Source organism: Anomalospiza imberbis, chromosome 2 (assembly GCF_031753505.1).
Source record: "Anomalospiza imberbis isolate Cuckoo-Finch-1a 21T00152 chromosome 2, ASM3175350v1, whole genome shotgun sequence".
NCBI lineage: Eukaryota > Metazoa > Chordata > Aves > Passeriformes > Viduidae > Anomalospiza > Anomalospiza imberbis.
Window position 1 is genome coordinate 76284433 of NC_089682.1, and position 13385 is coordinate 76297817.

Genomic DNA, 13385 nt, shown 5'->3' on the forward strand with positions numbered 1-13385 from the left:
CGGCAGCCCCAGCGCGAACCCCCCATTTGGGGTGGGTCACTCAAACGCCTCCAAGGGCGCCTCTCCTTGGAGTCACGCTTGGACACTTCATACTCCCATCACACGGAGAACTGCTTTGGGGGTGAAGCGCTACCTATCTCCCTCTGACACTGCCTCTCTGACACTGCCAAACCTTTGCCCTTGGCTGAAACTGCAGCCAGCACCAACCAGAAGGTCCATCTCCCACACACTACTCTTGCACCTTCCTGCCAAGAGTTGTGTCTGGAGCAGGAGCCTGCTCCAGACCTCAACACTCCCAGCTTTGTTGGTGTGGGCAGCTGAATGGGACTTCCGCCAGAAGCCTCTGTCAACTTTCCTGTTTGGCTGAGAAGTTCGGGCCATCTGAAGTTTCACACAAAGTTTGCACTGGAATCAACAGTTTGCACTGGTGAAATAAGATGCTAAGGGTCAAGATCTTCTTGGAGTGAATTTAATTCTTTCCAAGCCTGGAGTTGCCTCAAAGCAAAACCTTTTGTTGAGCAATGTTGGAAACCTGAGGCCTCCTGCTTAGCACCACATCTGAAATGGCCAGAAGACCTTTCACCCAGTCTCCCATGACAACTCCTCTAAGGGCATCATTCCTGTTCCTTGGCTGCTAAGCATCTGCTGCCTTTCAGGGAAACTGACAAGAAAGGATGAAGAGGGAGGAAAGGAGCCTCGCACATTTTGCGTTTCCCTTCCAGAAGCCTGTGAAGCTTCATTAAACACCGGGCCAATCATTTTGTTTCTATGGAAACAAAATTATTACTAATATAGTATTTTAAAAACAGACACACGATTGACACTCCAAATATAGAATTTTAATACCATTCTGTGCCTGCCTTGTCTCTTAGGGCAGAGCGGATGCGAGGGTGGAGTTCACAAAGGGACGGGACTGGCAAGGGTGCCAAGTGGCGGTGGCAGCGGTGGATGTGTTTGTAACCTGAGAGCAGGCACAGGCTGTCTGTCGTCCGTTGTGCTCCCTTCTGCGGATCTGTCCCACTTCTTTTTCCCCCACCAGCATGAGGTGCCGTGTTTTCTGCCTGCTGGCGAGAAAGATGAGAATGCAAATTAGTGATTGGGTCCCGGGACAAAGGGAACGCTTGAAGTTTTGTTTAAAAACTGTGATGGCACTGAATGTTTTTGATGCTGTCTCTCATAGTTTGGGGTCCTGGAAGGTCTGTGGCTCGCAGGCCTCTGGGGTCCTTTCACATGGCGCCTGCTCCCCATCCTGCAGATGCCAGACTTCATTGCCAAGCACGGAGCAGCGCCGTGGCCGGTCGGAATTCTCCTCCTCCCTGCTGCCGAGGGAGAGGCGGCGGTCGCGACGTGATGCGAGCAGGAGACGGGAGTGGCGTGGGCTGCAGGCTGGGGTGGGTTGTGGCGTCTCGTCGATGAACGTGGTGATCTCATCTCGGAAGAAGCAGGCGCTGGAGCTGGAGCCCCGGGGCAACAGCCCCCCCTCCAAAAATTGCCGTAGGGTCGTCAGCTCATCTTCTGGGGGCCGCCGGCGGTGCTGGTAGTCATGCAGCTGGGGAGGCAAGAAACCAGGGCCCCCAGGCTTGCGGGGGGTGGAAATGCGGATGTCGTCAGATGAAGACCACTTGTGTAGGAAGGATGGAGCAGAGCGGTGGGCGGAGAAGATGTTAGTCTCATCATGTGACATTCTCCGTGAGATAGGGACCTGGAAAACAGAGAAGGGGGCAGGTGATGGAAGACTTGAAGAGTCAGAACAGGAAGGGAGTAGCTGAGGTTCTCAGAGAAGAGAGTCAAGAGGACACAAAGGCGTGGGAAACAGACAGAGAAGGAAGTGGGTTGTGGGGCTGCCCCGCTAGCTCTTGGCTCACCTGCAGGTAATGCACCTTGTCCTGGGGCAACAACATGTGGTGCATGGGCAGCAGCTTGATGTCCCGAGAGTCCCGCTTCGCAGCTGCGGCGCCGTTCGCATCAAATCTCACTTTGCAGATCCTGCCATCACCATAATCATCACACACACCATCTGCTGGCAAAGACAATAACGGCAGTCAACACTTTTCAGTCAGAAGAGAAGCATTATCAGGGCACCTGGACACCATCCTAATGCTTATCTGACTTATGCTGTCCTACTTGCAGCCCTAAGGGCTCACCTCTGAACAAGGACCTTGTCTTTCTGCTTGCAGCAGCACTAAAGCACCCACACAGTGCCCTATTTCTTCTGTCTTGCCTTTGAATCGCTCACTGCCAGGTCTCTTGGACCCTTGAATGAGTGAGTTGGGCTGAGGCCCAGCATGTCACTTTGGTTGTGGTTTGGCAAGCCACTCACAATGTATCTACGCTTGCAACTAGTGAGGAGGATGCTGCACTAATGCTTCCTGGATGCTAGTCTTAAGGCTGCGAGTGGCAGAGCCTTCCACAGAATAAATTTTCTTGTGGTTGCTGACTTCAAGCTGTAACATGAATGTTACTGAGCCACCCGCAACACCACAAGATCCTTTTCCCAAAGACCCCCTGTTTCCTCCGTAGTCTTTTGGGGAGGTTGGTTAGTGAAGAAAGGTGACTGTGGGCTGGTGAGGAGCTTACCATCCTCTGTGTCTTCCTCAGACATGATAGCCACACACTGCTCCCACACAGTGCGGAGATCTGCTCGGTAGCGCTCGCAGGACCAGATGAAAGAGGGGAGCAGCAAGGTCTGCACCATGGAACACCAGAGCACAGCCAGAACCATCCAGGTGGGGGCCGTATCGTAGCGCAGGCTGAAAAAGCTCACGACCTTTAAGGTAAGAAAAAGTAACAATGCCAAGGAGACAGAAGTAGGGAGAAAGGTAACAATTCTGTAGTAGAACATAATCTGTCTCTAAAGGATTCATCAAGTAATTACCCTGTGTCCCTTTGAAAAACTGCTCCTGGGGTCTTGCCCAAGGTTTGCTGGACCATATTCCAAGTTGTCATATCTCTACCATGAGACCTGGTGCTAGCATCCCTTCTTCCTGTGCTCATTACCAGCTAGAGCTAAATAGGTGCTAACAAAGGACACATCCGCTGGGGAAAAAAAATAATCTGTGACTCAGCCTCTCCCCTTTTAAGGGTTCTTTTTGAGAACTTCTCCAGCTCTCCAATTTTGCACAGAATCGACCGGCTAGCCAAAACCTGAATGCCGCCTACAGCCATAGAAGCAGAAAGAAAAAGACAACTGGATGCATCAGCTGTTAAAGCTGGTGTATCAGATCTCCAGAAGCAAACCGGAGAAATAGAAATCTCATTGTTTTTACAAGTAAGTTTGCAGAATAATTTCCTCTCCTCTTAGCCACTTAAAACTTGCACAGTGGTTTTAGCTGTGTGGTGTGTATTCCCCAGATTTAGACTTAAGAAAATGCTGCTGCGGAAGGATGAGAGAATTACTGCAATCTTTTTAAAACCACCGCTCAGAATAACACAGATTCAGATGCGGCAGTTCTGCGGCTGGTGGGACAGGAGAGATCCCTCTCTAAAACTTGAGAGAAAAGCAAATCTGCTTTAACTGCAGACTCTGAAGGGAAAGGGAGAACTGGATGCTTACCAAGATAGGCACCCCAGTGAGCGTGTCATACAGGAAGACAATGGCGCTTATGAGGTTGGTCATCTGCAAGGAGGTCTTGGCTGACTCGGAGCCATCCAGTGAAGACCTCCTTTTGCCTCGTACATCCTCCACCACAATGGCTGGCACATTGAAAGTGGTGTGTGCTGATGAAGAGCAGGATGACGCTTCTTCTGCTCTCTGATGGTGGCATCGCCGGCGTCTTCTGTGTGCCCACAGCGTTTGGTAGAAGGTGATACCCACGCACACCAAGCCCATGACAATTCCTCCGAGCAGCAGGAGGCTAAAGCAGACACCAAAGCCCAGCCCTATTTTGCTGACAATGAACTGGCAGCCACGGGCATAGTAGCGCTCACCGTTGTTGTGCCAGCCGATGGAGGGCAGGGTGGAGAGGATGAATGACACCATCCAGATCCCCATGACTGCGTGCAGAGCCTGCTTCTTGGCATTGCTCAGGCGGTAGTTGACTGGCCACCTCACCATCCACATCCGGTGGTAGGAGAGGGAGGCCACTGTGAAGCAGGTAGCCAGCGCCAGGGTGTAGTACGTGGAGACAAAGACCTTGCAGATGCTTTCGTTCCAGTCGTAGTCCGAGGACTCGCGCCGCAGCTGCACCACGGCATAGGTGGTGAGGGGTACTGCTGCCATAAGGATGTGTGTGCCAGCAAGGAAGCATAGCAGCAGCTCCAGAGGCTTGTGTTTCTGTTGTTTGGCTGTGATGCTGAGGATAATCCAAGAGTTGGCTAACAGAGCTAACATCCCACATGCCAGCCACCACAGTGAGTTGTTGTGCAAGGTGGACTCTGATTCAGAGTCCCCCATGCTGCCAACCCTGCTAGACTGCACCCTGCCTCTGCTGCTGGGATATTGTAAGAGGGTGAGTGGGACTCTGCGCTGGGGGAGCCACGTCTCTCCTCATCTGCTGCTGCAATGTGAGTTGTTTGCACGCTGGAAGGGTTTCTCAAGGCATTGCCACCAGGTGCCAGGCAGAACAGCTGTCAACTCTGTCTCACTTCCAGTCTTCCCTTTCCCTCCTATTTGATTATATTTCTTTCCGTTGTTCTAACTTTTTCATCTGTTTTTTTCCCCTTGTTCTCCTTCTTTTTCTTTCTTCCACCTTTTTTCTCTCTCATGAACACTTCCCAGTGCTTCTTCCCTCACTCGCTTAGGCTCACTTTTTTTTTTTCCTCCCCATCTATTACATCCCTCTCCTCCACTCTTCTCCCAGATAAAAAGGTCTCCTTACTTCATGTGCCCACCAGACAACTTCTGACTCAGAGGCCACCTTCTGCTGGGACTGGTGAAGGCCACACACAAACAGGGATTTCTAGGGACTCAAAACAGTTTGGCAGAACCAAGTGCCTGCTTCCCAGTGTCCTAGGGAATGAGGAGCTAGGCAAGAATTTCAGAGGTGACAGGAAAAAAAGCAAAGGTCCCGACAAAAAAGTGAGGGTGGTGCATACACTGTGCGTAATTCCTGTTTCACCAAATGCCACTGTGCTCGTGGCCAGGTAGAGGTTCTTGCCAAGGCTGTCAGAGAGCTATCAACGGAGAGGGAAGGGTGAGAAACAAGATTCAAAGGGCTCCCTACCCAAGACCTCACTGGACTCTAACTACATTGTCCTTTTTGCTGTTCTCTTTTTGCTGGTCTTTAAAGCTTTCCTGCGCAGGGCACAGCTGGCAAACAATACGGAGATGGCAGGAAGGGGAAGATCCTTTTCAAAGGTTCCCTTGGAGATTCAGGGCATGAGTTTCACTGTAGAAGAGAGAAAAGAGAAAAAATAATTTAAGATCATTCTATCCTCCCAGATCTCTCCCTCTCTCTCCTTGCCCACACTAACACCTTGTCATGATTTAGACAGTGTGGAGCATTCCCTGTGTCTTTCAGGGAACAGAAAAGCCATATTTGCACCAGTCCCCACACAGCTTAGGCTGGACTCTGGTCCCCACCAACTCAATCCTGTGCTGCTGAGACACACCATGGTCCCTGCCCTTCCAGTCCTAGGCTCCCTACCCAAAGTGTTACTAATGCCATTTCTGGCATGGAAGCTCTGATCTGCATCATTCCTTGCAATTCCAGCCCTGCCATCCCCATGCATGTGCTGCTACACCCCTTGTTTCAGATGTACAGCTCCCACAGCTCTAACAGTCTTTGGACCTCAGCTTCTCTCTGCCAGTGATCTGGTTTTTAACCTGCTGCTCCCATGCATGGGTGCATTCCACCATTACAACAGAACCCTACCATTCCACATTCTCGATACACTAGTCTTTCAGCCACATGTTTCTGCTGGAGCAGTTCTGGTCTCCAGAGACCCCCACAGTCACAAACCTAGGGAACAAGACTATTAACCTATTCCTGAGACTACTTACCTTTGCCTTCCCTGGTCCTACCAGCTCAGACCCCCTTCTCTGTCTTCATCCACAGGGGACACCCAAGCAGTATATTCCAGGAAGCTGTGCTTTTTCTATGTGGATGGCTCAGTACCCAAGCCTCAGCTAATGGCTGAGTTCCCACACCCCCCTTCTTCCTGCTTCTCCATTATTTTCTCACCTTCTCTGTGACCACCTGAGGCTTTGCCTCCTTTCCTCCCTGCTTGGAGCAGTTTGCCATGACTGGACTGGTGATGGCCCCATTCTAGTCTGTTTCATCTTCTTCCCCCCATTATCACCACTCTTGTAGTTAGGCCTGTGGCCTCTGGAGACAGTTACGGAACTACCTGTCTCTGATAATCCCAGGGGAATGAATTTCCTTGCAGCTTCTCCTTCTGCCGCCCTTCCCACCCCAGCTTGTTCTCCTGGCCCACAGTGATCCCTCGATGAGGCTGGAATCCTCCTGCTTCTGCTGGCTCTGGGGCCCAATTCTGCTTCAAGCTGTGGTCCTCCCGCTCGCAGAGACCAGAGTGGCCCAGAGCTAGCGCAGGATGCCCAGGTCGGGGAAACCCGTCCTCACCTGAGCACCCTCCCTGGGTGCACCCCACCGCCCATCCCACCAGCGGGGGAGAGCACAGGAGACGCTCGCAGGGCTGCTGATGCAGGGGGAGGCGAGGGAGGGGGCTCGCAGGGGAAGGTGACCCAGAATGATTGCAAAGAAGCGCGGAGAAAGCCGGGGTGCCGGGAGACGCGGCCGGCCGGGCCGAGGTGCGCCGCTGCCCCACCGCCCCCTCCCTTCGCCCCCCGCTCGGCTGCCCGGCCACGGCGGGGGTCCGGCCGCCCCGAACCTCGCCCGGCGGCGACGGAGCGCTGCGGCTCGGCCGGGGCTGGGCTGGGCTGGGCTGGGCTGGGCGGGGGCCGCGGGGCGCCCCGGGGCGCGGCCGTGCCCGGCGGCGGCGGCGGCGCCGCCCTGCGCCCGGCGGAGCGGGGGCCGCCGGCGGCGGAGCGGGGGCCGATCGCGGCGGCGGCGGCGGCGGCGGGGGCCGGGGGGACCCATCTTACCTCTCGCCGGAGCAAGCGCTGCCATGGCGACGGGCGCCCCGCGCGGCTGTGCGCGCCTCTGCCCGGTGTGCCGGCCCCCGGCCCCGGCCGCCGCCGTAGCTCCGGCCGCCGCAGGCAGCCGCCCCGGCCCCGCGCTCCGGCCACCGCCGGGCGGGGCTCGGCGAGGGGCGAGGGGCGGGGAGCGCCGGCGGGGGACGGCGGCGGGAGCACCGCCGGGCCGAGCAGCCAGGGGGCGGGACGGGCGGACGGGCGCGGGAGCCGCCGCCCCGGCACCGGCCCCCGCCCCGGCACCGGCCCCTCCGCTACTCCCGACGGGCCGCGGCGACGGGGCGGGTTGCGCCCGGCCGTGCTCCCGGAGCCGGGCTTGGACATGGCCCAGGCACGGCGGCTCCCCGTCGTGTGCAGCCCTCCTGCCCCACGGGCCGACACGGCCGCCCCCACAGTGTCACTCGCAGGACAAGAAGGCGCCGGCTTCCTTTCCCAATGAGGGAATTGAGGAGGCACCCAGGCCGTACGAGGTCTGGGGGGGATGGCTGCGGAGTGAGGGGAAAGGCAACGAGCTGGTGCTGCAAAGGGTGCTTGGCGGCAAGGTGCCCAGGGCATCGGATTTGCGCTGGTGGTGGCCTTTTGCACGGATTTGCTGTGGTGGCCTCTTCCATCACTAACCAACAGCGTGGTCCTCCAGACAGGGGAAAGGTGGAAGAGAGGACAGGAGATAGAGTGGGAGCAGTGCTCAGAGCAATGGTTTGGTCATGTCAGAGGGGTAAAACTCCCCCTCCAGCTGTGTCATCTCAGCCAGGACAATCCTGGCTAGAAAGTCCTCACAAGATAAAAGACATTTTCCTATTACCCGTCTTGCTACTGGAGTGAAGGCATCAATACTTTCCTTGTCTTCATTCATTTTAGGGCCTGTTGTCTGCCAATATCTCTGTCCTTCTTTCCTCCATCTGAACTGGGATAGGAATCCGTGTTGGTGGACAGTTAGGATGCAGCTGCATTAGCACATCAGTTTGGATCAGGAGATCATGAACAATTTAGGTGAAAGGACCTGCAAGATGTGCAGCAAATGTGCTCTGACCACTATGAGAATTCAGCTTTGCTTTGGGCTAGGGCTAGTCTGAAGTCCCCAGACATTTACAGAGTGGCAAAAAAGTCTTCATCATCAGCTGTTTCCCTCTACAGATCTGCTCCTGCTTCACCACCGTTTGCTAAAGTGGACCTACGGGTCCAGGATCTACTCAGTTTTATCACCCTGCTGACAGGGTAGATTTCATTTATCGTTCTCGGTATTGGCTGAGGTGACCCCAAGTGTCTTGGATAGCAAGGAATTTCATCTAAGATTTGTAGGATCAGCAGAGGGAGAGACTCCTGAGCAAGAAAGCTGGAGGTACTGCTGGTTCTCGGGCCCAGGGGCAGCAGCAAAGGCTGTTCCAGAGGTAAAAAAGAGATTTGCATTGCAGTAGCTGTTGTGAGTAGGGTCGCTTTTGGAGACAGTGAGTAGAATGAGGAACCACTAGAATAGATCCAGCTTTGTATCAGGTAGGTGATAAGAGATATTTTTGATGGAAGACAGGTGGTGACAATGCTGCCATGATCTGGCTTTTCTTTGGCATGAGGAATTCCCACAGAGGAACAGTCTTGAGGTGGTTCAGCTCAGTCGCCCGTCCAGCAACAGCAGGAGCCAAAGAACTGAGAAGGGACAGTAGTGGCCCCCCTCTGTCACTTTTTAACCTATATCATTTGCGGGAGGTTTATGCCTTGAAGTGAGAAGGTCTGTATCCACAAAGGTAAACATTTGTGCAGCTTCAGTTGTGTCATCTGCATGAAGTGCTTGATGTGATAACTTACACATCACCTTCCTCCTCTGATTCAGGAGTTGAATCTCCTTAGCATGAGTTGTTAGCCTCCTTGTGTGGGTGAATAAATCCTCGTGTTCTCTCAAGGAAACAGCAAACCAAGCTTCCAGCACTTTCTGTACTGTCTGCCTGCCTCCTCTCCACACAGGAAGGGACAAGCTGCAGCCCAGCATCTCTTCATGTCTTAGGCTACACCCAACAGAAATTGGTGAGCAAAGCTGGATGGGAACAGTCCTCCAGTCTCAAGGAAGCTTCTTGTGTTTGCAAATTAGTCTGGGTTATTACTTTGAATGAAAGCAAAAAAAAAAAAGATTTACTGTGAAGCAGATCAAACACTATCGGAAGAGTTCTTATCCTAGGGCTGTCACATTCCCAAGCAGATGCTTGTCCCTCCATCTCATCTAAATGTATTTTAAAGATTTCCAGACATCTGGTTTCACTAGTTTTTATAGGAGGTGCGTTGCAACTGTGTATATGCTGCATATTGACAATGCACATGCAAAGGAGCACCAATACTCAGACCTGGAAATCCTGAAGCCTCACAGTGCAGGGCTCCCTGTGTATCTAGGAAGTCCAGGCTAGAAGTGTGACACCCCCCCTCCCCGCCCCCTGCACAAGACTCATCTCTTAGGAGGACTCACACAGCTGGGAGCAATTTTTAATTCCTACAGAGTCAGGCTGTACTCTGACCAGCAATCTGCTGTCTAAAGTCTCAGCTCACTAAAATAGTCTAAGGCATCCAGGCCTGAAGAAACAGTATTGTTACAATGTCAGGGTATGAAATGGTTTCTGGAAAAGTTCACTGCATAAAGATCAGTTATTTCTGGACAGCAGCTCTGCAGGTCCAGGGAAATGCACTTCCCAGAGGTACCTTGGATCCTTAAAGGAACAGAGCTCATTAACCAAGGAACAAACAGCAGAATCCTAAAAGCAGAAGCATTTACACGACAGCCAAATGCGCTTCACAGGGTTTTGATGGTTTGCAGCTCTTACTCAGGACTTTGATAGGGACCATGGGAGGTTTCATATGTTTCTCACAGATCATGGATGCAATTAAATCCACCCTCAGAGCCCCAACACGACTTATACAGCCTCCTGTGAGGCAACATTGGTGTACTTGCAAGCAGGTTTCCTGGCATCCTTCCTGGCTCTCTGAGCGGGGTGTGGTTAATGGCTAACAAGAATCCAGCCAAGAATCTCCCTCCAGTGACAATGACTGCAATGTAGATTTGTCATATCCAAACCTTAGATTCTATTTCTAGCACTGTACAGCAAGATGTAGTGATATTTCTCAGATATTTCATCTGCAAAATGAGCAATTGATAATAGCTCTCATCAGGGATGACTAGTGCTGGTTATGAGCTTCACAGAAATATTTAGGGTTCACAATGTATAAACTAGGATTTGGACTTGTGGATGCCTGTTTACCATTGAATGTTCTTATTTACACAGCTGGGCACTTTAAATTTTTTTTTTCCTCTGTCATGTATATTAATATTTGTATAAAGATATTTACTATGAAAAAAGGAATTGCCAGGGTAGCCTTGTCAAATATATGATGCTGTGATGCTGCACACTGTTTTGCAGAGGTGTGTATGTCCTCCTTCTTCCCCCCATCCCTCTTCCCATCCAGTGTAATGCTTTGTGTGCTCTTCTCTTCTGAGTCTTAGGGACCCCTTTTTCATCCCTCTTGCTCTTGTGGCATCACTGATATCCCAGCTCAGTGAATTCCAGTCTGTAAAAGATGTAAAACTGTCATTTCAGAATTTAATTATGCTGCTTTCCAAAATTACCGAACACTTACTTGTTTGTTCTCATACATAGAAAAGATAATTAGGAGCTCTTGAATCATTAGTCTGGGAACCCACAATATCTGGAAAGAGCTAAAATTACTTCTTTGCTTTAAATTTGTAGCACTGATTTGCAATTTTCATTTTACCTCTAGCTTCTCTAGGTATGTTTGAGGTTTCCCAAGGCCAGAACAGTAATTTAATTCAAATATAGCCTGGGTTTCAGGAGCACTGCTGACATGCTGGATGCAGCTGGCCCCTGCCAGGGAAGCTCTTTGGCTCCCCTCGTTGTTTCAGGTGGTGTGCTGCCCTCTCTGGAGCCACGGTCCTCACACAGCCAGCACTGCTGTTACTGCTGTCCATGTCCAGAGCCTCATCTCCACACAGTACACGGACAAGCTCAGAGGAGGGACTTCCCAGCACTGGAGCCTGAAACAGGCACCTTGACATGGAGCCAGCTGGTGCTGAAGCATTGAGGAGCTGGGGTTTCTCCTTTCTTCCTTTTTGATGCCTTGCCAGTGAGGCAATTTCTGCCACCACCTCTTATTCTGCTGTTCTTTGATTTTCCAGATCTGGAAGTACCTCTAAGACTTGGCCAAGCTGGCTGGAAAATGAACTGAAGGAGAGCCAAAGGCTTCTGCAGGGGGGATGCTCAGGAAGGATGCTGACATGCATGAGGCAAAGGCTGTGGTTTGAATGTGTTGCTAAGAGGTGAGTGCACTTACAGACCCTGGGCTTCCTCCTAGGAGACACACACTTGGAAATACTCTCAGAAAGGAACCTGTCCAAAGCTAAACATCTTAGAAGAATCCAGTACTCCAACTCTACCCTCACCTTTGAGAAGGGTGGATGGAAGCTACTGTGTCTCTGCAGCTTCTTTAGGCTAATGACACATTCAAATGGACACTGAATACTGCCCTTCCTCTCCCATCCCCCCACCCCTTCCCATCCCCAAGATAAAAAGAAATTAGAAGAGGCTGAAGTGCACAGCTTTTTCCCTTCTAGACCTTGGGAACATGGAAAGAAACACACAGGGTCATTTGGCTCTGAAGGCTGAGGGATGCGAGTGCTTTGCTGCAGAGCCTGCGGGGAGCATGAGTCACATGGATCGCCTCGGCAGATCCGGGCTGACAGCATCCACCAAATCACCGCCTCACGTTGCACTCAAAGGGCACAAATAAACTGGGAAGCAGGAGGGGCTTGGGGAGGGAGTGCTGTGGGACGGGGTTATTTCAGCCTGTGTGTTTCTAGCTCAGCAGAACTGGACAGGGCAGTATATCCTCAGCTGTGTCCAGCCTCCTCCCTCCACTGGAGCAAGGAGGTCTGTGGATCCTGACTGAGGACCATGCATTGGAGGTGGGTCCAAAGGACTGAAGCATGTGCTTTTCCCTTCTGCAGCCCAGAAACATGGGGAACTGTAGTACCAGAAAGACTAATGTAATAGGAAAAATCAGCACTTCACGTTTTTCCAAATTCATGCTTTCTGTGGTATTTCCACATCATTACACAGAGCTCTTTCTGACGTTGTCATTTTGTAAGTATTGCCATGTATGCCATCATCTCAGGGCTACTCTGATGAGCTGTCACCACATGATAAAATAAGTCTGTCATTGGGTTTGCTGCTTTGCAGAGTTGTTTATTGATGTGGTTTGTGTCATGCAGAGGCATTAATTCCATTCTATAGTGTAGATACAGCCTTGTCACACCTAGCAAAGGGAGAAGTCCTCAACACTTCCTGTGAAGGAGGACCAGGATACATGGAAAACAGCCTGTAAAGTCCTGGCTTGGGCAAGATATAGCTGCACTCCCTTCCAGCTGGGGTCTCATCTACTTTGACACGTTTTGTGCAAGCTTGTTCGTATCTGGTTTGAATCTCTACCTCTGTGCTGCCTTGAAGCCCACACTGAAGCTTTCAGTATTGCACTCAGATGGAAAGCAAAGCCCAACTAGGACTCACTCTGTGGATGACTTTTCTCTCAATCAGGGCAGTCCATGTATCTAGGGAACAAAGGAGGAAAACGAAAAGACACAGACAGGACAGCTGCCAAAAAAGAGAGATTTATAAGATTAGAACCTACAGTGGTTTGTGCTTGCAGGTGAACTTCAAGTAGAGTAGGGCAGGGTCACAACTTTTGAGATCAGGAGACCCACTGAGGAATTGTGTAGTGTTGAGGAAGGCCTATCATTTTTGTTACACTCATGCAGATGGAAGAACTGGAAGCTGTGCATCTGTGGATGCAGCTGTGTGCTTACAGACATCCCAGTGGCACCATCACATCTGCTGTCACGCTAACCAGGCCACCTGGGAGCAGATAGAAGGACTTTCTGCAACGATGGTGGGGGTGTGAGCCTGAGTGCTCTTTGCAGGTGGGTCTGAGCTGTGCTTGGGGACTGAACCTTTGGCCACTTGTGAGGACTCCGTGTGTCTTGTCCAGCCTGTGCAAGAGAGGAGAGCTGCATCCTGGTTTTGACAGCTGTCAGGCAGCTCAGGCACCTCTGTGTTCTCTGAGCCACCGCTGCTGGCATTGTCTGCTACCCATGCATTTTATCCTGGACAGGCCAGGTTTGATGGACCCTGTGCTGAGAATAAATTAACTCTAAGCTGGCTAAAACTGGGACACAAGGTTTTTAATAATCCCTTCAGCTTAGTCTTTTTTTTTTGTCAGGCTGATTCTCTTGCTGAAAAAGTCAAGGCTGGTGTTTTTTGGTAAAGAGGTGGTTGGTTCAGCTGTCAGA

The 13385-nt window shown here is 51.7% G+C and overlaps 1 protein-coding gene across 3 annotated transcripts; it reads right to left on the reverse strand.

The window, feature by feature from the left end:
- Positions 1-817: 817 nt before the first annotated feature.
- GPR162 (G protein-coupled receptor 162) lies at positions 818-7267 on the reverse strand. Of its 3 annotated transcripts, none has more exons than XM_068181818.1 (5): positions 7004-7267; positions 3554-5327; positions 2578-2767; positions 1866-2017; positions 818-1702 (listed from the first exon to the last, which is right to left on the reverse strand). In XM_068181818.1, exons 2-5 carry the CDS (start codon positions 4391-4393, stop codon positions 1175-1177), a joined length of 1710 nt encoding a protein of 569 aa, XP_068037919.1. In that variant the 5' UTR covers positions 4394-5327; positions 7004-7267; the 3' UTR covers positions 818-1174. The 3 variants fall into 3 exon arrangements, with proteins under 3 accessions (XP_068037919.1, XP_068037922.1, XP_068037921.1); XM_068181821.1 differs by lacking the exon at positions 7004-7267 and adding an exon at positions 6522-6546; XM_068181820.1 differs by lacking the exon at positions 7004-7267 and adding an exon at positions 5942-6003.
- Positions 7268-13385: the final 6118 nt, after the last annotated feature.